The 26,611-nt window shown below is 36.2% G+C and overlaps 5 protein-coding genes across 6 annotated transcripts; 3 read left to right on the top strand and 2 right to left on the bottom strand.

The window, feature by feature from the left end:
- The first annotated feature begins 37 nt into the window (after positions 1–37).
- On the top strand, positions 38–8,502 carry LOC105256892. The gene is made up of 4 exons (XM_011267169.2): positions 38–664; positions 3,200–3,368; positions 3,534–3,793; positions 4,891–8,502. The coding sequence occupies exons 2-4, from the start codon at positions 3,201–3,203 to the stop codon at positions 4,991–4,993; spliced, it is 531 nt and encodes a 176-aa protein (XP_011265471.1). The 5' UTR covers positions 38–664; position 3,200; the 3' UTR covers positions 4,994–8,502.
- Positions 3,886–13,056, bottom strand: LOC105256893 (putative E3 ubiquitin-protein ligase UBR7). 2 transcript variants are annotated; one of them, XM_011267172.3, is made up of 8 exons: positions 12,556–13,056; positions 12,229–12,417; positions 11,989–12,135; positions 11,816–11,927; positions 11,569–11,744; positions 11,251–11,410; positions 11,000–11,158; positions 3,886–3,950 (listed from the first exon to the last, which is right to left on the bottom strand). In XM_011267172.3, the coding sequence occupies exons 1-7, from the start codon at positions 12,694–12,696 to the stop codon at positions 11,007–11,009; spliced, it is 1,077 nt and encodes a 358-aa protein (XP_011265474.2). In that variant the 5' UTR covers positions 12,697–13,056; the 3' UTR covers positions 3,886–3,950; positions 11,000–11,006. The 2 variants fall into 2 exon arrangements, with proteins under 2 accessions (XP_011265474.2, XP_011265473.2); XM_011267171.3 differs by lacking the exon at positions 3,886–3,950 and adding an exon at positions 10,767–10,901.
- Positions 13,057–13,477: 421 nt separating this feature from the next.
- Positions 13,478–18,315, top strand: LOC105256891 (ubiquitin carboxyl-terminal hydrolase 36). Its single transcript, XM_011267168.3, has 7 exons — positions 13,478–13,884; positions 14,239–14,775; positions 14,895–15,002; positions 15,085–15,311; positions 15,650–16,995; positions 17,075–17,208; positions 17,293–18,315. The coding sequence occupies exons 2-7, from the start codon at positions 14,289–14,291 to the stop codon at positions 17,646–17,648; spliced, it is 2,658 nt and encodes an 885-aa protein (XP_011265470.1). The 5' UTR covers positions 13,478–13,884; positions 14,239–14,288; the 3' UTR covers positions 17,649–18,315.
- Positions 18,316–18,403: 88 nt separating this feature from the next.
- LOC112639333 lies at positions 18,404–20,785 on the top strand. The gene is made up of 4 exons (XM_025412851.1): positions 18,404–19,547; positions 19,694–19,897; positions 20,056–20,274; positions 20,430–20,785. The coding sequence occupies exons 1-4, from the start codon at positions 19,482–19,484 to the stop codon at positions 20,715–20,717; spliced, it is 777 nt and encodes a 258-aa protein (XP_025268636.1). The 5' UTR covers positions 18,404–19,481; the 3' UTR covers positions 20,718–20,785.
- Positions 20,786–21,001: 216 nt separating this feature from the next.
- LOC105256890 (vacuolar protein sorting-associated protein 8 homolog) lies at positions 21,002–26,551 on the bottom strand. The gene is made up of 12 exons (XM_011267167.3): positions 26,377–26,551; positions 25,804–26,082; positions 25,360–25,653; positions 25,052–25,270; positions 24,792–24,971; positions 24,464–24,709; positions 24,232–24,372; positions 23,707–24,165; positions 22,845–23,590; positions 21,787–22,731; positions 21,249–21,462; positions 21,002–21,179 (listed from the first exon to the last, which is right to left on the bottom strand). The coding sequence occupies exons 1-12, from the start codon at positions 26,449–26,451 to the stop codon at positions 21,078–21,080; spliced, it is 3,900 nt and encodes a 1,299-aa protein (XP_011265469.1). The 5' UTR covers positions 26,452–26,551; the 3' UTR covers positions 21,002–21,077.
- Between the last annotated feature and the right edge of the window lie 60 nt (positions 26,552–26,611).

Here is a 26,611-nt window from a genome sequence, read left to right as displayed (position 1 = left end):
GCGACTCCCGTTTATTAAGAACGTCCAACTATCTCCACGAGTTTATAATTCCATTTCAAACAGACAGCAAGGCTCCTCTGTCTCTGGGTGTATTTATAGATGCGTGTGTATAGCGTACTTACAGGATTGGAAAATAAATAAATCAGTCGCGTTTCAGATTCAATTCGACTCGTGTCGATAGAAATTTGCGAATTATAAATTTATATCAGGTCTCGAGCTCTCGATGACAGAGGCGAGTTTGAATTGGTTTGTTTTGAAAACGTCAAAGACGTCATCTGAAAAAGGGATAAATGGACGCGCACGCGCGCGTCCGACGCACCAGGTGGTCGTCGATGGTGACGATACTTTTAGCACAAGCCGGGTGGGCGGGAGGGTGGCCGTAGGGTGGTTTATCGACCAGGATACGAGGTCTCAAAAGGTTCAGTAGTCGTGGGACCACCACCCCGTCAAAACGAGCTTTTGTCGAACGCGAGCTTCGCGGACGCTTCGCAGTGCTCCCATTTTTTCTCTCTCCCCCTGTCCCCCTTTCTCTTTCTCGACTTTTCGTCTTTTCGCCCGCTATCCTTCTTTCTCGCTCTCTTGATACTTTCCAAGGTTGTGCAATCGAGTACGTCGCAGGCCAGGGGGTTCCATATATCTCACGCGCGAGGATTCAGCTAACGAAGTAAGTCCAGTAGGCGATAAGGTACGGGAGGAATTTCTCGAATCTACGAGCGATTCATTTCATCTTTTTCGCTCGTTGATGCATCTCGAGAATTCGTCGCGTTGAACCGCATATTTCGTATAATAGCTGTTGAATCCGTCACAATTTTCGTACCGAAAGAAACATCAGATCCTGCAAACCCAATGTTTCCATTAATTACATACTATAAGCACTTTGTCCTTCGATTTCTTATTAATTTGACTTCTAGTTGATGCAAAAAAGTATTTATATTCATGCATGTGTGTGTGCGCGCTTGCAAATATATCGTCTTTATTATTTTCTCAGGGTGAACAAATATAGGGCAACTAGAGTTATCGTAGATGCATATAATATTCTCCTTTTTCCGCTCTGCATTCAATATCAAATACAATATAATTGATGTAATTATATATGTATAATTTAGATTTATCATTTGATTGAATTATTTTATATACATACATATATATACATATTTTATTTATAATAATAATTTATTTTTTATAATAATAATAATAATAAAATAAAATAATTAAAATTAATAATAATATATAATTTGAATTTATTTTTTGATGATGATAATGATAATAATATGATATAAAAATGGTAATAAATATATATATATATGTATATATATATATGTTATATGTGTGTATGTAACTTGCATTATTTGTAACAGAAGTAGAGTTTAAGTTTACCTAGATTGGGAAGATACCTCTTTTAATTTATTCAAGGATAGACATTCCCGATATAGAATACCTGGTTTGGCGGTTGAAAGCTTATCGGCGAAGCGTGAAATTTCCCTTGGATGTTAAATGTGCAATGGTGACCCATTTATCGATTTTCTGAGATTTTAGTGCAACATGGTATCTTGTTGGCGTTACCTAAGGCGTTTTAAATCTCCATTGAACGAAAATAAAACTCGAATATCACCGGAGGGAGAATTCGACAGATCCGTTTGCGAAATTGACGCAGTTAAAATAAAGCATTACGCAGCTCTCGAATCTCGAGAAATCAGCGAGAAATAAACGCGATACGCGAGATACTCGACGGGATTCATCATCTGTCGAGAGTCGACAAATATTGATATTGATTTCCGTCATTGATCCTCTCTCTCTTTTAGGCCAGCGTGTCTAAAGCTAATGAAATTGCGATAGGAACGAACGCACGCGGCCATATGGCGTGCACCAACCTCGATTATCGGAAACTGTTATAGCTATTTTTCTGGAGCGCAGCCAAACGCGCGGGATATCAACGGTAACAAGCACGACCCAAGGCAACGGCGAGTCAATGCACGAAAAGTGTAGGTCGTTGGCATAAATTTTAAATACATTCCATTTTTTCGAGGAAGGGTGTCGATTCGGCGACTCCGATATCTTTACGAGGGAGAATAATCATTGCTACAAGAATCACGAGTTTGCGAGGGCAATCGGAATGTTATTTATTAGACTTGTTATTTTTCTATCTAAATTTCAAGTCCAAAGATATCGCCCTCGTCGCTGCCTTTTGGTCGTTGCCCAACGTAGAACAACCCGCGAGTTGGTACCTTCCAGGGTGAATCACCTCGATGTAGCATTGCCCCGTCCAGCTAAACTCGCTCTACGCACGCTAATAACGTAATATCGAATATCGAGAGATAATCGTTAATATTTCCCCTTTTTTCCTCCATCGTATCTTTTCCAAGATTTTGGCAGAAATCCAGGTTGCAAGATAGCATAATACTAGTTGCACATTCATGCGCGCCTATAACTGGCCTACTCTCTTCGATGCACGTGGAGCTGCAACCATGACATCGAGGAATCAGGCCACCGTTCCACTTTACGCCTTTCTAAAGCGATAAAGGTTGTATCCGTTTATTATACACACAGTTGGCGCGATTCGATTGCGAAATTCTCGGCTTTTCCGTAGGTCGGATTAACTTTAGGTGTCCCGATGATACAATTTCAATCATTAAAATCAATCGTTCGCCGCGCCAAATTGTACAAAGGTGATTTTCCGCCTATTCTCCTTCTTCGCAAACGCAATCACGCGAGGTCGTATTTATCGTTAACGCGTCGATGGAGTCCAACGCAAATTTCGGAGAGACTGCGAGAAGGAGAGAGAAAGAGTCCACTGTCGTGCGACACCGGCGGTTTTTTAGCGGTGCGGCCTGTACCCCGCGCTAGCTTGGGTTGTTCGATAATCGAGGTACAAAGGCCATCGCCCCCGAGAACATATCTAGGCCACCGACACCACCGACCGTTTGCCACAGTAATCGCCTTCACCATTGCACATTCGACTGTAAAACACGCCGAAGAAACGACTACGCGATATAATTTCATACGAAAAATAGTAGAGTCATGTGCTCGTAAAGTTTAGTAGGCTTTTTGTACCATGTAACGGCAGTCGTATAAACTTTATTACTCGATCGTTACGAGCAATCAATTTATTTACATCTTTATGTCTTACCGTAAATTTTTTTCGTATCGTACTTTGCAAATGAATTCTCGACGATAACTTAAATACGTTTCTCGTTATCAGAATGATTACGGCGTTACCGGTACCTTCGGTGAAGGTCTTTCACAAGACTTACTACCAGGAGAAAGGATTGCGGATAGGGAACAGCCAGCCGGGAAGTCCACTGGCGGAGAGCGAGGCGGTACTGGCCATGTTAGACAAAGAGCCACCGGAGTACTATTTTTGCGGAAAGGTAACGAGAGCCTTCGACTTTTCGATGCGATCGCTTCGTTGTTGAACAAGCCGCTGAACTCGCTCGCTTTTTCATTATCCGCGTGACAAAAGAGGCGCTTGTATGCGGTGTAGCTAAAAAAAAAAAAAGAGTCTCCTCTCTCCTCCAATAATAAATTATTCTCAGGTAAATTCGCTGTACGTCGTCGTCGGCTCGCTGTTGCTGGGAGCTGTAGTCCTGGTTGTCGGTCTGGTGCAGCTGGCTCCGGGCGCGGAAGCCGCGCAAAATTCGGCGGCGCTCATCGCCACCGGTAGCGGCCTCCTGGTGATAGGGATGTTCCTCGCCCCGCTGAGAGCCGTGTGCATTAGAAAGCAGAGCGCGGCGCAAAAGGACGGCACCCATCAGCGGAGCGTCACCAGCATAGATATGCTGTTGGCTCAGCACAGGTAAAAAGCAATCGATCGATATTCTCCGATACTTTCACTCGATGCACAGCCATCGCTGCGCGATTGCATGCGAAGCCATGCATGCCGCAGCTTTCTTCCTTCCTTCCAAAGACGTGCAGTTTTTGTTTCCTTTGTGTCCATCGGGTTTGAAAATTGCCTACAAAAAAAGAAACGTCATCTATGATTATCGTTCAAAATGTGTCGACGGAATATTCTCTAATTCTTTATAATTTGCGTTTAAAACTCGAGATTTATTTTCTCGAGCCGCGTAAATAACACAGGCCTGCGAAATTTTAGTTACAAAAAGCAGAGTGGATGAAACTGATAGATTTTTTGACGCTGAAAATGAATCTGACCGCAGAATTTTTCTAGCACGTTAGGTTTTTGAGTAATTTATGGTTAAATAGGCCAAAAATGGCTATTTTGACAAATATCATGAATTTATTATGAGAGAATCTAATTTTTTGAAATATTTCTGTCAACGGCATCATGTAGCATTAGTCTTCACCTTTCAAATCCATTTTCGCTACTGCACGATTTTTTCCGCTGAAATATACAACAACTTTTAAGAAAATTTACGTGAAAGAAAATTTAGACATCAGTATGGCAGATCCATCATCTTGAAATTTGAAAAGGCTTACATATATCAAGTTAAGTTGCCCATAAAAGTATTATAAAGATATATCTAATGCAGTCGTACATTTTGATAAATTTTTCTAAATTTTATACCTTTTACTGTAATTCTGTCCACCATTTTTAATTTCAGAAAGTGACAGGCGGCGTTCAAAAATTTATATTTTTATCTAAATTTTGATTCCTGATAAGACAGAGAGATAACACGGTTAAATTGGAAAGGCTTATTGCATTGATTCTGCGATCAGATTCCCTCATCATCGTCAAAAAATCTATCAGATTCGCCTACTCTGCTTTTTATAACTGACCTTCGCAGGCCTGCGATTATTGAATTATTTTGATTGTATAAATTATTCAACTATTATTCGATTACAAGACTCCATTCTATCGCATTTCCAAGAGATCTCTCTTGTATTATATCTGATCCCTCGTGCTCAATCATCGTCCGTTGATCGTATCGACAGGGATTTCACGGTCCTGACGCCCGACGAACTCGAGGATCTCGTGGGCCGGTCGACGTCCAACAACCTGGAGAACAAGCCTCACAAGCAAGGTCACAATACCTAGGTACCGCCTGCCTCGAGGAAGGTGCTACCTTCCGCGTCTACCGCGTCTCCGCCGTGCACGAGTACCACGCCACCATCGTCCGTCACGTCGTCAGGACCAAGTTCCTCCATTCTGTACACGCATCGTTACGATACGCGCGAGCATAGTTTGGTTTAATCAATGTGCGCACTCGCTACGTTATTTCCGAATAGAGCCGTCACGCATTTTCTAACGGTGCGAGCGAAAAGCCGGGGCCCTTTGAGCTCCAGGGTTGCGACGTAGCGCGACTCGTCGACGTAAGAAAGTGGCTACACACGTAGACTTCGTCATATTCGAAAAATTCTCCGACACGGTAATCATTGCTTCTTTCTCGCGGCTCTTTCATTCGCGCTTGTCGCGTTGAAAAATGATCGATCGCGCGCGCATTTGACATTTCTTTGCATCCACGTATGAACGACAGCGAATAGAGGAATTTCAACGAGTTGTTTGATGGCATTCGATTTTGTTGATTTCTTGCTCGCTGACTTTACGGTCTCGAAGCTAAATTACAGTACGCGCTGACACAGGGTGTGTAGCTTTAATTACGTTATTATAGTTGACGATATCGGTCGATCGTATGACATGGACATGGAGTTATAAAATAATTACACTCGCACGCTAATTGCACGCAACAAGATATGCAAATTATCACAGGAATATTTATTGCGAAAAATAAAGTCGGCGAAGGTGACAAATTTCGCAGCGAGAAATATAATATGCAATTTTTACTCGTCCTACGAGAACTCGAGCATGATATTTTGGAAAGAACGTCCGCGAATAATGTGCGGAAAAGAGAAAAGTTCAAGTTTAAATCAAGTTCTGGGAGGGCCGAATTTGGAGTCTTGAAAGGGACAATCGCCCAAAACGCGGATATTGTAGATATTGAAAGAAAGAAAACCAAACACAATCGCATAATAAATTTCACGAAATAATTTTTTCTCCCTCCATTTTGCAAAAACATTTTTTTATTTTCTAGAGATCTTTATTCCCAGATTGTCCCTTGCACTCTTAAATTCGGTCCCTCGGACAATTTTAAAAAATTTTTCGTGAATGTATAAAGATTTCGCGTCACTATCGTTCTCCATCGTTGCATTAACTAAAATAATTGTTTTCAAATATTTCCATTATCGAGCTAAATTACACATGAAGCAATTTTATATACGTACGAATCAAAAATTAAAGGTTCTCTCTTTGAAGGAAAAAAAAGCACATGTGATTTGCTATATTTAAAGCGTGCAGAAACGATCGCTCGTACGCATTTTGAATCGAATACGTGCGTTTCAGAATCAGACATCTCCTACATCGCTACGCACTTTCGATTCTCCGATTCAAAATGCAACCATCGAAGACGACAAGTTGTACTTTGTCCGTGTTGTAATATCGTGGAAATTTTATCGACAACATTTTTTCGCGTTACACATCGTTAAGAGAGATGCTTTAACGTTGGAGGCACAATCCTTTTTACTATAAATACGTAGTAACGGACGTTACTTTCTCAAAGACTAAATTGTGTTCAATTTATAGGTGAATGAGTCTGATGTACCGAGCAACTTTGTCGTGTATCTCTATATTGCGAGTTATTTAAATAAAGATATATAATTCGCGAGTGACATACGTATAGATAAGATTCGGAAATCTTCCTCGACAATTGTTCCCTGCAGGACGATAAAAACAAAAAAAAAAAAATGAGAGGACGAGAGAAATTATACGCGTAGAAAAGACTCGTAAATTTTACCGAATATCTCCTTGTCAAATTTAAAACGCGTACTCATCGTGTGCGACGACGGTACGATTATAGAACGACGACAGACAGAGACACGCGATATGTATAGCCCCATCGATAGGCCGTGCATAATGTCAAGATCGTTGAACGAAAAGGTAAAACGGCGTAATATGCCGGATCGGATGAGTAACGACGAACCTCACGCGCAATGAAACATACCGAGATCAATACGATATGCTTATATAGAGTGGCGTGCAAAGAGCGAGAATCGGCAACCTCCGACCTGGGTTTGAAAGTCCTTTAGCGAGAATTTCAACGCCGGGCGCAATTAGCTCTCACCTTCGAAATTTCCGAGTTCTAATTACGAAATGAGGCCTTGATTTAAATTCTCGCTCAAACAAGGTCGAAAGCGAGAGGCTTGTTCGTGATCGCCGATTTTCGCCTTTTCGAGATCACAGCTTAGTACATACACACAAATCATAATTAAACGCTTAGGATAGATGTCAGGTATCGAATCGATGTTCTTCGTTGGAAAAGGCAAAAGGATCGAAACTTGATATTTGTCCGTCATACCGAGCTCTTTTTTCATCTCGTCATCTAATTTACAGATCCTTTAAAGTCGAAAATTTTCTCATTTCGAGGATACGGGCGAGCAAAATATATATATAAGTCTTAGCAAAGTAACATTAATACGATTAAGTTTACGCGGAAATAATCGCCTAACGTAGAAACATAAATCAAAACGCTAGAAGACTAATAATAAGTGACTCGGATCACATGATTTATCCATATCTTGTATATCCTAATAAGGGTATCGTCTCGGTTTCTATCTCTAATTCGTAAAATTATTCGAAAAATAACAATTATTAAATAACGATTATTAAATTATTAAATAACGATATTTCCATAAAATAAGCAAATTTTTGGATACTTCATAAATTCTTATTCATAAATTTGACCTAAAAATGCCAATCTCGCTACTGTTTAATGTTTAATGGAAAAAAAATTGGCAAGTTATTCTTTTCGTCCAGCAAATCGGTTAGATTTTTACGTCGCTTGAATCAGCAGCTAGAGATATTTATTTCTAGCGAACAAACAAGCTTTGAAGAGGAAACATATCTATCAAGTCGGTTATGAGTAGAGATATATTTTTATCGTCTTTAATGGATATATATACGATATGAGGAGAGGGAGGCGAATAGCGATTAAGGAAAATAACTGTCCACATTTCCCATATGCTGAGAGGCTTGCATTTGTCGTGAGATTCCTATTGAATGTTTGCCTTAATTTCAGAGATAAAAGTATCGTTGAATGTAAATGATAAATTCTATTTACGAAAAAATTCTAATTACAAAGAGGTAAAAGCGCGACTAATATTTTAAAAGTATTTTTAAATTTACTATATTTTTTAATTGCCATGTTTATCCGCGCGTAAGAAAACTTATGCAGTAAACAGGAAACAAGGAGATCGGCGCATTTCCGCTGATGATATAATTTGCCGCGGTAGAATTTTTAACGTAATTTTAAGGCGAGTGCAACAAGGAAATAATCATCGATAGTAACGTACATGTGGCTTTGTATAGGAGAGGCACTTAATAACGTGCAATATTAAAAATTACAATTAACATATAAGAGAATTGAAAATTATGTCACAAAACATTACATGCGGATATTATGAATATTAAATTTACATTATGGATATTAAACGTTATATACATGACAATTCCTTGTTGTACGTAAAGATTGGACATAATTTTAAGAGATTCAACGCACAGAATTTAGCCGTAAGCATTTTTATAATGGTGTTCTATATATATATTAAAATTATTATTAAACTATTACTATACTACTACTATTACTATTGCTACTACTACTACTACTACTATTATTATTATTCTATTACTATTACAATTATATTACTACCCATCAGAGATAGTCCGATTTACTTGTGATGTGCCGCGAATCGGCAGAAGTGTTCTTCGTACATGTTGGAATCATCGTCATAAGGGATTGGATAGTAATATGCCTAGCTTTGTACATATATATGAAAGTTTGTAATGTGAGAAAGAAAATATCAGATCGCGCGGGACGTGTAATATCGATCTCGATGCGACTTACCGATCTGCAATTTTTAATTAAAAACGTAAAGCAAATTATATCGCGCGATGTAATCCTAAAATGCATATCGTATTTCATGAATATCGATGAGAAAATTCGTCAGCTGTGATTGCAGCATTTTTTCATATTTTTCAATACATTTTACAAATATAAATCAATTCTCTATAAATATATTAATTATCTCAACATAGGTTGACTTATTGTTCTAAAGTCATTGTAATGTATGTTATTATTATCATTTTTTAATACACATCTAATCATTCATTCAGTTGTATTAAATAGATTGGATGGAAAAATGATACATTTTTTAAATTAAAGTTTTTGCGATCTTTTTGTTTAAGTTTCACTGATAACAAATTTCCAGTGATATCTGCAAATTCTTATGCATATATAAGATAAATATTTGTTGATTATGCTGCAACCACAACTTATTTTGCATCATACATGAAAAAAATCTCTATAATCGTGAATGCATTATTTAATATATTACGATATATCAAATAGTATATATAATATCGAGAAAGTTTTATCGAGATAAGCTCTTAAACTTAAAATCGTAGCGTATAAGTAAGAGGAATGTTATATGGCGAAGCGTTCGCGATGACGCGGCCATCATTGTTGAGGCTGGTCATCTTAGAGTGATAAAAAAGGGAGTGCGCGTTATTATTTTATTTCATGCTTTTATCGCGTAATTTGCTGTATAATTTCACTGTGAATAAAATTACTACTCGAATGAGATAACGATATCGGAGAAGCAGCGTAATACGTATAGGAATTTTGCGAGTGTTAAAAAAAGAGAAAAAGAAAAAAAAACGTACTCCCGATCTCTTCTATCACTGCCAAAGATTAATTATAATGCGAGATATATAAAACGCGTGAACACGTTGAAGCAATCGCGATTGTCGGCTGTATAATTAAACCTCAACAATATGTTCCGCCATTGTGAACATGTCGAAGACATCCTGCGTAAAACATTTATTGGGAACATTCTGACTTGCTTAAAAGTTTCGTTGACCCGTATATTTTGTAAGCAAAGATTATAAGATAATAGAAGTAAATAAATAAATATTACTACTATACGAGAGACTTTTATTAGTCCAGTTATAGATCAAGATTTATCTCGTCCCCTTTTTTAATCGTTTTTTATTCATAACGAGAGAAAGAAAAAATATTAAAATGATTAAAATTTTTAAAGCTACAATACTTGACATTTTTATTTATGTCATTTCTTATTCAATTATTTTATCTTTCAAGGGGCGCTATGTTCAGTTTTCAATTTTATAATTTCTACAATTGCGAATTTTGAAATTTTATTTTGTATTTCATCAAATTTATTTGAATATATTATTCTGATACTTTGCTAATATTCGATAATATTAAAATATTTAACAAATTATAAGATATTAAAGGCATTTATCTACGGTCGATCAAGTAATTACAAATTAAAAATCCATCGATAATAGTTATCAACATTGATAACAAATTGTCGATAACTTTGGGAACTAATTTCTCGAGGATCGATACATTACTAGATTACTTCCAAAAGTCCAACACTAAATACTTGCATATACATTGTGTACAAAATTTTAATTGTTTGTTGTTATTAGCACATTGGGAATTTAATTTTCGAAAATTGAAATTGTTTAAAACAAATGTCTAAAAATGTGCCATTAGCTGATGGATCGCTAAAAGATTATAAATGTTTCAATTCAAGTTAAATAATCTTATTAAAGAAATTTGAACAACTTTAGACAATAATGAAATCAAACTGATTCTTTATATTCGGTATTAATCTTTTTGAATTTATTATAAATGCTCTACTTTATTGAATTATTTAATGATAAAGTGTTGGAGATATGTTAAAAAATGTATGTTGAAATAAGTACTAGTGTTTCTCTTATGTCAATACATGTGTATCAGATAAGACTGGCAACTCTTTAATAAATTTTTTTTCTCTCTTGGTCTCTTTTAAATCATGCACATATTTTCTCCCACCTTTCCACAATACTGATAATCTTAAATTACCAATATACATGTGTATATAATAATCTACCATAGAAACATAATATAATACATATTTTTAATATAGTATATTTGTAATAATTATTAGATAGCTATGGGGTTAATGATAATATTAAAATACATACATTTTATTCAACGACAATATGTTGGCACTGTCACTTTCGGACGTTTCTTTGATTCCATTTCTGAAAAAAATTCTTTGATGTCTTCTTCACGAACAACTTTTTTGTTTTCCGCAAACTTTTGTAGATATTGCATCAATCGTTCTTTCATATTGTTGTATTCTAAAAATAATTAGAATCAGTTTAGTATTAGTGAAACACAAACATTTTTCAGTATGATTAATTTAAATCTATTAGAATAATTTAAATTTTACCTTCAATTGCTGTTAACTTTTGTACATGTCCCATGCTTGCAAGAGCTTTCATACCTTTCTCATATTGCGATTCTTGCTTATTCATTTTGCCTGCTTCCTCATATGCTTGTACACTATCTTTTGGATCGAGTAAAAATGCAATGCCTTTTTCATTATACAACTACAAGAATAGAAAAAAATATAACAAAAGTTTCACAAAAAGAATGTAGAAATCTCTATAATTTTCAATTTATCTATATATAAAAAAAAATATATATATATATATATATATATATATATATATATATATATATATATATAGAACATTTAATATCTCACTGATTTGCATTCTTCGCAAGTGCACAATGCAGCTCTCCAACCTTCTATCCAAAAACAGCTTCCTTTAGTATTAGCACAATTCTGTTTTGGCATTTGGCATCCTTCTGACAACTGATTGACTTCTATTTCTTCGTTGTTCTCAGATACATCAGATTTTACATCTGATTTTCTCAAAACTTATAACCAAAGAGTACATATTAATAAATTTACAATTAGACAACAATTTTTAATAATCCAGGCATCTAACCTGCATATTTTGATGCATATTTCCATAGAAAATTGTGTTGTTTCATACAACCTGCGCAAATCATTTCATCGTATGCATTATCTGCAGGTATACCATTGTCACATTCTAGATGCTATGGAAAATAATTGTTAGATGCATACAATTTGTTTATTAATACACACATATATATTTACCTTCAAATGATACCAATCTTCGCATATTGTACATTGGAACATGTCATCTTCATCGCCTTCAGGATCAGGATATGGTCTCGCGCAAGTACAATAAACTCCATCAAAATTTTGATTATATTTATTTTCAATGTTGATAGCAGATTTCAGCTAGAGGAAATTAAGAGTTAATTGAACACTTATGACAATACAACTTTGTATAATAAAAACATAGAAAATAATATACACAAAAAACTCAAATACCTTCTCCAAATTACATTGTTTGCCATTAAACTTGGAATTTCCACAGTCGCATCTGAAATGTCGCTTTGTATACAATTCCACAAGTTCGTGCCCTTCGTGACAATGAAAACTACATGCCAGACAAACAGCAGCTCGAATTTTGTCCGAACAACACGTTTTACATGCGTACAATGCTTGCCTTATATATCCCTGTAATTATTTGTTTAAAGATAAAAGTAATCAATATTGATCAACAATGAACGATTGTAAAATGACAGAAATAATTTGTTGATTGTAAATTGACAAAAATAAAATTATAATATCATAAAAAATGAGAAACGTGCCAACCTTGTTATAAGTACAATTCTGATCATCGGAGGCGCCCAAAACCGCATACGCGTCTTCTTCGAGCTGATTTTCCACCTGGAGAACATCGAGCATCGTAACGGAGTTGTCGTCTTCTACCGATTCGGCCAACTTGTCAGACATGTCTTCGATTTCGCGTAGCAATCAACGGAAGCGAGAGCGACGTAACAAATTCACCTCGAGGCTCTAGGATAAATCAAAGACTTGAATTTGTCAATTCAGGTGACAAATATAAAAGGTTAGAGCAAACTACGCGTCCAAGGGATCGGTGGCAGCCCGCTCGACATGCAACATCTTATCAGCGCGCTAAACGTCAATAAACAATTCCCTTCTGTGAAAACTACGCGTCTTGCTCGCTTCTTTCGATCCTGCGCTATTACAACAATTTACATTTCGCGATTTCGTCGGAATATCCTAGACATTGTAACATGTCAAAAACGTTACACAGCAGCGAGAGCGAGAGACGCAAAATTCAAACCGTTCAGAAAACACGGCACTTGAATCCGATTGGCTGTCGTCGGGCGAATCCGATTGGCCGATCCACAAGTATAGGCCAATCAGCGAACGGCGAGCAGTCGACCGCTGTATTTTGCGAATGGAGCCATCGATAGGTTAAGTGCCAGCCAGAAAAAGAGAAATACATTTGAAAGATCGCGTTTCTTCCTCAAGTGTTCCATGAAGAAGGATTAATTACACAAGCACGCGCAATAATCGCTTAAATTCGTTACATTCTCTCGCGATCCGCTAAAGAATTCCAGCCGTGATTCGAGCCTAACGTCCTGTCATCGCTGTCAACCGGCCGGAACCATTTCGAGCGCGATTTTCCCGCGCACTCGCGCGTCCTACGAGGTGTAGAGTGTAGGTGCAAGTGCAGCCGCGCGAGCGCCGCTCGCGAGGGAAGCCGTTCTTCGGATAGCGAATGCAAATGGCTGTCGCGATCGCGGTGTACGTGAGTATGTCGTCTCCCGTTCCCGCGTGTCCGACACGAGCGAGCGTAAAATCGTCAAGTACGATCGATATGTGATGATCGGCGCGTCGGTTCGCTCGGGTATCAAAGAGGGTATCGTTTCGCGCGACGTGAGGACGTGTAAAATTTAAGTACGAGATATAATAAACGGCCGCACGCGGGAAATCCGCTCGTGACGGGGGGGACTCCGGTAACCGCGTTGGAGACGGGTAAACGCGCGTTATCGTATGTGTGATGAATCGATAGCGATTCCGTCGTCGGAATTCGAAGGGGATCAACGTCGGATTCCTGTCGGTATTTTTCTCGACGATAGTAATTATTCGAGCATCCATATATTGCCGAGGGTAGGTATAAACAACGATTTATTTCACGCGTTATCTGTCGCATGTGGTCCTTATTAGTAGCTATGTTCCTTGAATACGCGCGATTATGAATAGAACTTTGATTTGTAGCGTAATCCATTTTTTTTACTATTACACGTTGCACATAAATATGTTTGATAATTGCTGGATTATACTTTATTCTTTATATATTAGTCTTTTATTTAATCCTTTTGCTGTACAATTTTTACTCGCATATGTAACAGCTTCGTTTTAGTTCAAATGTAAATATGAAACTTGGATTATGTTATGCGAGGTTTCTTTCTAATTTGTTTCATTAATGCAATCAATGAATTCAACATTAATATCTTTTTATAGGTGTGTCTGTGTGATTGATAAATAAGGAAATTTTCAAACGATACATTAAAATGCCTGCAGTCAGCGTCTGCGATCCTATTGTGGCTAGACTCCACTGCGCTTTGAACAGCACTTCGTCTAAAACTACAGACGATCTGTCGATTGAATTAGTCGGCAACGCTTCTCGAATTATGCAAACGGAGATCCGTTACGAAGAATTAAAGGATTATCAAGCAGCGAATCAGGTGCAAGCTAATTGCAACATTTTTCTCAATTTATCCGATAATTTAGAAGAGAGCAAAGTCAAGGACGGCACAAGTTATAAAAAAAAGAATGATGCGAATAAAAGACCAGTCTTGCCAGAGCCAACTGTCACTTTATATTCTCCTAAAAAAGTCCAGCTGGGATGGAAAGGCACGTTCCCAGTCGGAGCAGGCATGTACAATATCGGGAATACATGTTACCTGAATAGTACTCTTCAAGCGTTATTTCATGTTCCGGCTCTTGTCAACTGGTTATTATCGGATCCGCATCATAATTCCAAGATGGAACAAAATGGTAAATTTTTTCACTTTGTTTTAATATGTTATTTTATTTATATTCCATGCTCTACATGGAAAATGTAATATAAAGTTATAATGGCATAGTATGGTGTTTTGATAATAGGATAATTTTAGATGGAAATGGAGAATGCCTTACATGCGCGGTGGCCAAGACTCTGCAATTTAGTCATCAGAAATCTGGGGGTGCGATCAAGCCATTTTATATATTTAATAAATTAAAGCGTAAGTATTTCCCTTACAATTATCTAGCCGAGTATGCGCATAGATATAAGATAGACAGTTATAACAGAAATAATATTTTCAGTCATTTGCCGAACTATGGTGCCTGGACAACAAGAAGATGCTCACGAATTTTTACGTTATTTATTGGAAGGAATGGAACGTACGTATTTAACTAGGCATAAAGCGACTAAATTGGATAGCTATTCTAAGGAAACGACACCAATCAATCAAATATTTGGCGGTTATATACGTACTGAAGTAAAGTGCCTGCAATGTCAACATGTATCTACCACATTTCAACATTTTCAGGTAAGACGATATATATAATTCTTATACTCTCTAAAAGTGAATCAGTGTATTATCACTGTAATCGGTGCTGTACTTATAATTGCTTGTAATCAGTGAATATTTACTGTTTTTCAGTGATAATACATTGATTCATTCTAGTGAAAGTAGTGCTACTTTCACTAGAGTGAATCAGTGTATTATCACTGAAAAACAGTAAATATTCACTGATTACAAGCAGTTATAAGTACAGCACCGATTACAGTGATAATACACTGATTCACTTTTAGAGAGTAGCATTGTAAAAGTACAGGGATTCTTGTATATGATGTTTGTAAATATTTATACAAATTTTAAAACAGGATTTGCTCGTGGATATACGTAAGGCGAATACATTGGACGAAGCGTTAAATAGTTACTTCAGTAGAGAACAATTGGATAACAATGATTATAAATGTGAAGCTTGTAAGAGAAGAGTTCCTGCCACTAAACAATTTACATTGGAACGCCCGCCAAAAGTATTGTGCGTACAATTGAAGCGATTTAGCGTTTTAGGAGGAAAAATATCTAGACACATTGGTTTTAAACAAACTATAGATATGAGCCCGTACTTGTGGAGAGAACCGGGAGAATCTCCCAGACCGCTTACCTACAAACTCATGTCGATGGTGACGCACATGGGCCCCTCTGTAAATTGTGGCCATTATACGGCGATCGCCCAAGTATCGAGCGGTCAATATTATTCCTTCGACGACTGTTGCGTTCGTCCAATAAGCCTTAATAATGTGTTAAGTACAAATGCGTACATTATGATCTTCGAGATGGAAAATTACAATCAGAATTCGCCATCAACGGCAAAAGTGAACGGTACGACATCTGTGAAGAATATCGTGTCGACTACGCCACTATCCAATTCTATAATAAATAAATCTATCGCGTTAAAGGCATCGACATCTGCAGAATGCTCCGCGAATGAAAGCGAATCGTCAAACAATGATGAATCGAGCAAATCTCGAACATTGATCGGTCCGCAATTGCCGCCGCAGAGAAACGGCGTAGAATTAAATCTTCCTCTAGAAAAGTCTAACGACACCGTTAATATACAATCATCGCAGAAAATGCAAGACAAGTCGCAGCCAAGATTGGTGATGCATATTAAGAATGGGAAAGTTTTAAATGGTAACAGTTTAGTACCCTATGACGTAGATCCTACTTCCAGTGAAGAGGAAGACAGTTACCCTTCCACTGGGATAGGGACTTTGAAAAATCAAATGTCAAATAATACTGCGTCCCGAATCAATATCACAAATGGTATGTCAAAGTGTGTCGCTGCGAAAGATGGATTAAAAACCACCTCAAATTCTAAAGAAGCACAGAAGACCAACTCTACCAACTCTAAAAGTAATGGCATATCGACAATGACACCTCAAGCTACAATTGTACAATGTACGAAAACGCAAAATGAATCTAATAATAGTAATGGCCGAATAAGTTTATTAAAACATCAAAATGGAAGAATAGAAACAAACGGTCAGTCGGAACAACGTGACAAGGATACGTGGCGCCAATCTACTGGCAGAACTAAAAACGGACATGAAGAGAATGTACCTACAAAGGCTACGAGTAGCGGCATTAAGAGTTGGCAAGCTTCCAAGGATCCATTTTCTTCCACATTCACTGGATCGTCTAATGGATGGACTGATAACGGGTAAATCTACTTACATGAAGATTAATATAATGAGAGAAATAATGTAATATAGAGAAAAATTCCAATACATCTATTCCAGGGAAGACGCCAAGTTAAATCAAAATAATACAACACCGAGTGCTGCAGCTGTGCGAGACTTTAACGGTACCAATCGCTCGGACACAGTTTCACACTTATTAAAGATGTCGCATCGTGGATATGGTAGTACTTCTGGTAAGCATGGTAACAAAATTTAATTGTAAAATAATAAAATTTAAATATTAAAAGGTCAACAATTATAAATTTGTGAATTTTTAGTAACCAACTGGAATGGGAATAGAACGCAGCTGGATCGTGATGTCGATAACGATAGACGGGAAGAACGTAAACGTCATTTTAATGCGGATGATGAAGAAATGGATAGGGGTCGCGTAAAGAAAGTCAAGGATCACTCGAGCCGTCGATCGTACAATGATAGATCTAACGCAAACTATAATTCATTCCAAGAATATCACAATAACCACAACAACCAAAACAACAAATCCTGGAATCGACCTGGAGTTAATGGTTATCATCGAAGACATTATTATAACACGACTTATATGCGACAGCGACACGGAAACAATTATGGAAGACCGCCGCATTATAGATATTCTTCTCATAGATATCTATAGATATCGCTCGTGCTCGCGACATCAATGATGGACGTGAGTGTAGGCAATGGTAAAAGATTTTAGGCTCTATGTGGACAATTCAGAGAATCAGTGTAATAACCTGTGTAACATTGATTTTTACTTGCTAAATATCATTTTTCATCACAAGATTGGAAATAAACTGTTGAACAGAATTTCAACAGTGAATTATCGGGTTTTAGTTGATATATATTGACATATTGAAGATAATGATTCATATTCACGTTTCAAGCAACATAGTACATGTTCCTGAGACTCGTGGCATTTTTTGCTTCTGCTGCATAAGTTTGGTACACACACGCTTCTATTATAAGAAGCAATCTATGGGGGATGAGTATCGCCAATTGTACCAATTTGTGTTCAACGTGAAATATTATAGAAAACTCTAATTTTTTTCTAACCCTAAATACGTGCGAATAACTAATTGTAATTTTAAGATACATATTCATCATTGAATTCAACTAAATGAGATTTTGAAGAGTGAAAATCTTACATGCCAGTGTGAATATAAATTGTGAACGTAAATTGATGAACTTGATTGTATATTATTTAATACAGCTTATCATAGAGTCATGCAGTTATCTTTTAGGACAAATAAATGACGTAAGAACTGAATAGCAACAATTGTTATCTAAATTGATAAAATTTCAAATTACACATATATGTGTAATTTATATATATATATATACTGATATTTATTAAATGAAAAGTTTTTTGTTAGATTATATTTTAGAGAATCCAGATATAAAAATTTCTTCCTTTCTGTTATACTTCTCGTGACAAAATAGCATAAAAGTTTTATCGGCAATAAATATGTTGATAAAACTTTGTTGCAATGTCGAAAAAAGTTATAGTCACTTTAAATTTTAGAATATATGGAATTTAAGTCGTAAAATCAATTTTTCTTGATTTTCTTTTTGGAATATACAAAATATTTAGAATACATTTTTTTAATTATATATGTAATAATCCGTCCTGCCCTATCTTTTTGATAAAGATACCCCCTTTTCTGCTCGCTCCCCCCTCCCTGCCCTATTAAAAACGACATTAAGGGAGATAATCATTTTATGAAATAACTATGATGATTGATTTCATTATAGTAGCGCTTTGAAACAAAGTGATGAGCAGATAGCAATCAGCGATTTCTGATGGCAATATATCGTGCGCGCTATTTCTTTTACTATATAAATTACAATTAATTAGCACATATATTTGTCAGCAAGTGCGAGTTTAAACATGTTTTTAAGTGTTTCTACTGCGATTATTAAGATAAGCTGTGTATAATTAAATAAATGATATTTAGTGTTACGACAATTAATACTATCGAGTATGTAACAATATGTACATTACTTATGGTAAGTGCGGGAACGCTTGTAATATTAAGAAATTACACTATTAACAGTAAAAGTTATAAAGTCATAAGTTAATTTTTTAAGCGACATACGAGAAGGAGAGTCAATTTCCAATTAAATTCCTATGATACCTCATTACATCATTATCCGAACAAAAGACATTAGCCAAACAAAAAAATGTATATCGACGAAATTAACGCGCGACGTTATATAAAGTGATCTACACAAGCAAACCAATGCTAGATTTATGTATGTATTTACATGTATAAAGAAAACGTCGTTTATATTATATATATACATAAGCTGGTAACAAAAAAATAAAGAAAAAACAACTGAATATATTATCCTTTGGAATAAGAAGACTATCGAAATTTTCATAGTGTCCAGTTGGCTATGGAATACATTTGTTTAACAAAAAGTTCGCCAAGAGAAGATATATATATATAGATCAATTTTTTTTTTTATGAATATTACTATGGCGACCAACATTGTCTCGATTCACGAACTTGTGCAAATTCTCGAAAAAAATGTAAATTAATAATTTTATGTATAAATATCGGAATATATACATATAAAATGTTTCATTTTTTTTAACTGTTCGAATTGTTACATCAATTATCGAACAAAAATGATATCACATTTTAAAATATTGGTGATATATTTTTTAAAATGTAGGTGAATCTTCTAAAAACGGAAAGTTACAATTCGGACATTGATCTTAGATTTCGCGACAAGCTCGAATGGTTCGGTAAACTATCGTGTAATGTGACTGATAAACTCCACTCGTTATTATATTTATCCGAGAATTACACTGCAAGTAATGATCTTAAAAAATTTATAAATGGGATTACCGGTTTATGGATTTCCGCTAATAAACAGGTAAGGTATATACTTCTCTATAATTTACTTTTACATTTGTTTTATATATATTAATATTATAATTAATTTATATAAAACAAATTGTATATATATTATATTGCTCTAATTATATATTATAATTTTAATTAATATAATATTGATATATTAATATTATACAGATCTGTGAAAAATGTTCCAAAATTCGAATGGCTAGTCGCACCCTATCGGGAATACCGTTGTCGTTGCTCCTTGAAAGGATAAAGAAAGAGAAATCCTTAACAAGAGAATCATTGCACATTTACGAAAATGGATACGATCGTGAGCATCTCGCAAAATGTTACGCCTTGCTAAATGAAACTGAAGATTTGTTAAGCAATCTAGAAAGATGCGACGATAAGGCACGTATTTATAATAAATGCTTTTAAGATTTAATATATTTTTAGTATGTTATATAAGAAAAACTTGTGAAATATATACTATACGCGCCTATATAGAAACGTTCTTTCTAAACGAAATTACACAATCATCATACATCTTTTTGCTTAATTTGCAGTTACAAAATTATTTAGCTATATCAAAGTTGATTCCATTCCTTGTCAAGTTAGAATCCACTATAGACGCGTACATTTCTACCGTCGAAATATCGCCCATCGACAAATCCGAATGTTCGAAATTGGATGTTTTTGCAATTGTCACGAAACTCCTTACCGGTGAATTATTAGACAATGAACCTATGGATCCGTATCACGTATTAATGGATAATGCGCCTAGGAAACCAGTTTTCATTATTAAAACCAAACGCAAGTCAGACATTCCGATATCGATCGTAGAAACTACATAACTCAGAGTATATAATAGCATTATAGCACAAAAGATTAAATACGATACGATATAAATGCAACCGTAATAAATATTTTGTACTTTAATAATATAATTTGTATATTTGGCATAACTGTGTGTCGTGTATAGAAACACCAGCGCGCATTAAACAAATAAAATCTCAAGAAATGAATCTTAATAATCTCTCTTATTGATACTATACAAGATATCGCAGACTGAATGATCATAGTATAATCAGATCCGATATACGTAGCGCGTGTATAATGTACACATTCATATATTTTTGTGGTATCTTAAAGATACTACATACCGCTCACAAATGCGATCGTCGTTCTCTCACTATATATAGTCAAAGACTAGATTAAAAGATGCCCTCGAGGTCGGGGGTAGGACAGGACGGTGCTAGTCTTAGCGTGAGGTCTCTATGACGTAGGAATTCTGGCGGAAGAAGCTGTTTTTTCCTCTGTAAAAAAAAGCAGACGTAACGAAATAACGTAAAAGTATCCAAAAAATATAAAGATGCGTTACTAACCGAAGGCGGAGACGCCGGAATGACAAAGTTGGTGGCAACAGGTGCCCATCCTTTTACGTTCAAGCACTTGTAGCACGATTTAGGTTCGCCCAAACATGCTGAATGATATCCATGACCACAGCTGAATACCACTGCATGATCGGAACAATGTGATAACAGTTGTCTGCATACAGGGCAAGTTACAGAAACAGTGCCGCATGCTCTACCGGCGTCCCTGAGCAATAAAAAAAAATTATATATTGTTATTAAACTTGTATATGCGGCGTGGAAATTTGTTTTTTTTGTTTCATTGTAAATCTTTCTAAGTGGGCAGAATCGCATTATTTTTCCATTTCCTTTCTGTCGCTTAACTTAAACAAAAAACACCCCTTCTACTTTTTATTATTGGTCCATTATAGTAAGAAACTCTCTCGAATATCTATTATTTTCAGTTTGATTCATTGTGAAACTTTATGAGCTCTCGTACTCTATTATAAACTAATATATCATACTACATATATTACATACTCTCTCGTTTTAATTTTAGGATTATCGGTACCTCAAGGATTTTTCCAAAGCCTTGTGAAGTTCCAAGCTTACTAATCGCGCGGTAGTTTCGACCAGGATTTGTTCGTATCGCGACTGAATAAGGACTCCGGACAATAATTGCCGTATATCGCCCATCGTTCCGCTCGTCGCTAATGGATTTCTCAAGATTTGCTCCAATATGTTGGAGAGTATCGATGTACCGCTCAAAGATTCTAGAATTAATCTCAACAATTTACTGCTCAATTTATCCATTTTTTGTTTATTATTTTCCGAATGCGACCGAAACGCAGTTTCTACGAGGGGCATCCAGTCCAGATTGCCCGCCGATCTTCGACATATTCCCGCGAGCTGCGCAGCAGCGTGTACCGTCTCGCTTTCCGAAGCTTCATCCAGTCGATACATCTCCAGTTGATTTTTAAATTCCTTCAACAGAAGATTAAACGCGTCCTGATAATTTCCCAATTTCTCCAACATCACCGCCTCCGCGTCCTTACAATTCCATCTTTGAACAATCTTTAATGCCTCGTCCAATCTACAGCCATGCGGCCCGCGTAAATGAGCGACTACGCATTTCGGTTCCAATTCACACATTAACGCCAAATATCTCTCCAAGTGTTCAGTCGTTAATTCTAGAGAAACATCTTCCTCCTTATATTGCGTAATTTGATACAATGCTTCTAACAGCTTATATTCTAAATTTAAATTGTTGTCAAGACTTTGCAATATCACATTAATTTTGTTTTGCAGCCGCGTCGCGATGATCGTAGCAAATTGACTGGCATTAATCGTCACGAGAGTCGAAGCGTGAATCGATACAACTTGGTCCAATGAAGCGATCGGTAAATTCTCGAGCCAGGGCCATATATCATGATGCCTAGAAGCATCCATCATCATACATTTGCATACTGCTATCCAATCCTCTCGCGCACTGTATAATAACTCTGCGACTCTTATACTGCAACACAAAGATAACATATGACTATATAAATAATCGAACATTGAAAATAAGACACATTGAAAAAGTTATAGATCATATGACCATCGTATTAAAACATGATATATACTTACAAACTTGCTCTATTTGCTAAATTTAATAAAGTGTGGTCAGAAATGTTGCACAATTTCTTAGAATGTAGTAATCCCAATATGGCGTTCTCTCTCTCAGTCTTAAAATCTTTCGACAGTTCCACGTGCGAATCGATGCACAATATATCTATCATCTTTTTCAATGTACTAGATTCTAATATGATAGTATTTTCCGACACTTCATTTGCCACAAACATAAGAACCATGAATTGTTGCTCGGTTGTGATGTAATCAATATTCTTTGGAGTAAGCGGTGTATTTGACATAACAATGCTCAATAAAATGTCTATGAGTCTTTGTCGTTGTCGAAGGCCCATTTCGGAGGTGAATTCTGGCTCTTGAAACGCGATGGCTATGACATCGAGAAAGCCCTTCGCGTCAAATTGCAGTAACGTTCTCAGGTATGGATATTGCCTCTCTGTATCGTTCGCGAGACTGGAATGTTGAGAGAGCAGGGCTCTCAATATGTCCGCTTTCGCCTTCTGCGGTATGCCTTCAGGAAGTTCATCCTTGGGAAATCCACGGCCAGCAAGACAACAACTGGTATAAACCAAAATGGCATTGCCGAGTTTTATGCAGTCTCGAGAAGGGACTGTTATTGGGTCGCGCAATAAATTTTGAAGTACCGGCACCAACTGATGAATGGGAGCTGTAAAATCTCCCAGTGCTGTTGTCTGAAGATAGATGAGCGCTTCCCAAAGCCCTCGCTGACGACAGATTGTCGTCACCTACACAGGCGGAAATGTAATTGTTTTTTAATCATATTAGAAAGTTTTTTCACATGTAATTAAAAGTACTGTTCCAATTTTTCACAACTGAATACACTCCTAAATGTTGAACTTACTTGGTGAATATCTAAGCAATCCACATTGAGCAAAACTATGATTGACTCTAGCGATTCTACTTTGTCTTCTTGATCATAAAGAGTCACTAATTGTTGAGCGATCAATGGTGGTAATTTCGATTGAAGACTTCCATCTAGCAGAGGAGCCTCGAGAGCGTGCAAGTAACTCGTTTTTAGTCCTTCCGACTCAAAAACTATGTCCCATAATTTTCCAAACAGCAAATCTAAATTCTCCAATTGAATGCAATAATCGACACAAGTGAGTACTATTGTATCATAATCTGTGTTTTCGTCCATTAAACATTGATTCAACTCCTCCATATATTGAATCAACACTTCGCAAACTTTATCGCGTGCTATTTGTTTGCGACGTTGTTTAGAACCACGAAGGCCAATAACTGCTTTGCCTTTGTCTTGATAAAAGGAAAGACCCAATGCTAAAGCTTCGGGAAAACGTTTCTGGAATATAAGAAAATAATTTATTCAAAGTTGAAAGAATGTTTTTCATAGTTTTCTTAAACTGACCTGCATAATTAAATGTTGCAATCTTTCTGTCCATGTTCTTATACAAATCACATGTAAACTCTTTGTACCTAATAACAGTAACTGTGTACCAAAGACTATAACAGTATTGTAACACGCGCGTTCGCCAGCTAATGCCATTGCCTAAAAGAGAGATTACGCATATTTCATTCATATGATACTTAAGACAGCAAGAAGTTATATATAAATTTTTTTGTCTCATCATCTTGCATACCTTGGAAACATTTCCGCCGGTAGACAATCCTTTAAAATGACTAGAAGCATAAGATATACCAACGCGACTCATATCCAACGTTTCTAAATTATCTTGTGCTCTTACATCCAACAAATGCAACTTTTCTTGATTGTCCAGTACTATGAGAGATCTCGGATTTAACCACCTCAAATTGGTTATCATATACGGCAGCGTCATTCTCCGAAGAGGTGATAATTTCACTCGCGAACCAATTTCGCTGTATACCTTATCGATAGATAATATTCTTTTTAATTCGGTAATTCCTAATAAAAACAAAATAGTATAATTGTTAAATATGGCAATATACTTGGTAAAAATGCACCACACTGTCTCTTGCAAGTGCCAATACTGGGTCGATCACACGAGACCCATCAGCTGTCTGTATGACAACTAGTTGCCAAGATAGTTGTGGAGGTGCTGTTGGGGCACCGGTTAACGAGTGACTCAATACAACGCGCATTCGCGGTCTTATGCAAACTACAATTACCTGCAAAATAAGATAATATATACATATTTATATAATTGATATGTATTTTCAAATCTGTTGTAAAATTGTTAATCTTTGACCTTTGATAACGTTGCCATTGCTACTAATGTGTAATTTTTCAATGGATGCGACGGCAGATGATTCAATAACAAGGGCTCCAGAGTGCATACTTCTCCTTTAGAACCGCTAAACAAACATCTACTGTCGCAACCTCTTACACCCATTACTCTAGTAAAATTCAATTCAAATACTGAGCCACCGCTATCGCTACATAGAGCTATTTTTGGTGAATCTGTAAACTAAAACAGGTATTTTCAAACTGTCAATTAGATAAAAAAATTAAAGAAGCGATATATAATACATATGCATACACTAATGTGGAATATACCTTAACATGCAACACAGCAGTATCAAGTGGATGCACATCAGTGAGAATTCTTAAAACTTTTCCATTACTACTATCTAACATTAAAATATGTCCTCTGACAAAACCAGCTAGCACTCTGCTGCCTTCATAATTGAAGCAAAGAGCAGAAACGGAACCCTGATTTCTCGCTTCTTGATCGCACCATCGTAATGTTTGGGAAGAGTCAAAACCCAATATTAGACCATGGCTAGTACCAATCACCAACATGTTTCCTCCAGCTGCAACCGCACTAGCTAAACCAGCATTGACTCTTTCCTGAATAATATAAATCATATTAAAGAATGATGATTCCCTTATGCAAGATATTCAAGTATCTCAACGGCATGTAATAACTTAAACATTTTTAATTTGAAAAAATATGAGCCCTATAATATTTTTTGCATAACGAAAAGAATAATTGCTTACATTGGCTGATACAATTTGTGATGTTATTCCTTTGAGTATAACATGTCTTAATATGACACCCGAGAATGCTTTCTGAGAGGTTTTAGAAGATTTATTTAATGAATTTAATGATAAATGACTGCCAATGCTGGTTGTCTCACTGCTACCAAGTTTCTCTCCTAATGGTATACCGACATCATCATCTGTTTCCGATGGCGATTCATAATCAGGTTCCATCAGTATACTTTCTAAGGTGGGTAATTCTTCCACAGCTGGTATAGCATATTCCATATTATCTAACTACAAAACCGGTACAAAATTATTATCGGGAGCTAAAATAATATCGAAGTAAATTATATTTATATCATTTATATTATAATAAATTTAATATTATCATTTATGTTATAAAAAAAGAACGCGGTGCACTCACATTATTAATCAAATATATAATATCAAATAAGAATGTAAATAACAAAAATAGCTTAATTCACTCGATAAGATTACAATTTTTGTACAGTGTAAAGTGTTTTACACTATGTATCAAATTTATTGCATAGATAACCGCTGTTGTGTCAAATATACACATACAAGTACCTCCTCGATATCTAAATTGATAGCTTCTGTAACAAGACACTCGTCACTATCGGATACAAATTCGTTCTCAGCCATTTTATGTGCAAATTGTATTATTTCGATTTCTCTGAACAATTGATATATATATACATAAATATTTGAAAATGGTTTGACACTTTTGTTTTCATTCTACATATTCGTGATTGAAGTACACATGTCATCTATAGACGGCGCTCAGATAGATTATTAAAGTCAC

The sequence above is a fragment of the Camponotus floridanus genome, unplaced genomic scaffold (genome assembly GCF_003227725.1).
Source record: "Camponotus floridanus strain SB8 unplaced genomic scaffold, Cflo_v7.5 scaffold58, whole genome shotgun sequence".
NCBI classification, from domain to species: domain Eukaryota; kingdom Metazoa; phylum Arthropoda; class Insecta; order Hymenoptera; family Formicidae; genus Camponotus; species Camponotus floridanus.
Note: the sequence above shows the minus strand (reverse complement) of the source record. Positions and strands in the feature narration are given on the sequence as shown.

Coding starts and splice junctions, on each gene's coding strand:
- LOC105256892 (XM_011267169.2), top strand. CDS start 3,201: ATGATTACGGCGTTACCGGTACCTTCGGTGAAGGTCTTTCACAAGACT. Junction 3,369..3,533: donor AGTACTATTTTTGCGGAAAG/GTAACGAGAGCC, acceptor AATTATTCTCAG/GTAAATTCGCTGTACGTCGT. Junction 3,794..4,890: donor ATGCTGTTGGCTCAGCACAG/GTAAAAAGCAAT, acceptor TCGTATCGACAG/GGATTTCACGGTCCTGACGC.
- LOC105256890 (XM_011267167.3), bottom strand. CDS start 26,451: ATGGCTGAGAACGAATTTGTATCCGATAGTGACGAGTGTCTTGTTACA. Junction 24,972..25,051: donor CAATGGCAACGTTATCAAAG/GTCAAAGATTAA, acceptor CTTATTTTGCAG/GTAATTGTAGTTTGCATAAG. Junction 24,373..24,463: donor CCGGCGGAAATGTTTCCAAG/GTATGCAAGATG, acceptor TCTCTCTTTTAG/GCAATGGCATTAGCTGGCGA.
- LOC105256891 (XM_011267168.3), top strand. CDS start 14,289: ATGCCTGCAGTCAGCGTCTGCGATCCTATTGTGGCTAGACTCCACTGC. Junction 15,003..15,084: donor TATATTTAATAAATTAAAGC/GTAAGTATTTCC, acceptor TAATATTTTCAG/TCATTTGCCGAACTATGGTG. Junction 16,996..17,074: donor AATGGATGGACTGATAACGG/GTAAATCTACTT, acceptor CATCTATTCCAG/GGAAGACGCCAAGTTAAATC.
- LOC105256893 (XM_011267172.3), bottom strand. CDS start 12,696: ATGTCTGACAAGTTGGCCGAATCGGTAGAAGACGACAACTCCGTTACG. Junction 11,745..11,815: donor ATATGCATCAAAATATGCAG/GTTAGATGCCTG, acceptor TTTGGTTATAAG/TTTTGAGAAAATCAGATGTA. Junction 11,411..11,568: donor CTTGCGAAGAATGCAAATCA/GTGAGATATTAA, acceptor CTATTCTTGTAG/TTGTATAATGAAAAAGGCAT.
- LOC112639333 (XM_025412851.1), top strand. CDS start 19,482: ATGAATATTACTATGGCGACCAACATTGTCTCGATTCACGAACTTGTG. Junction 19,548..19,693: donor TGCAAATTCTCGAAAAAAAT/GTAAATTAATAA, acceptor TTTAAAATGTAG/GTGAATCTTCTAAAAACGGA. Junction 20,275..20,429: donor TAGAAAGATGCGACGATAAG/GCACGTATTTAT, acceptor CTTAATTTGCAG/TTACAAAATTATTTAGCTAT.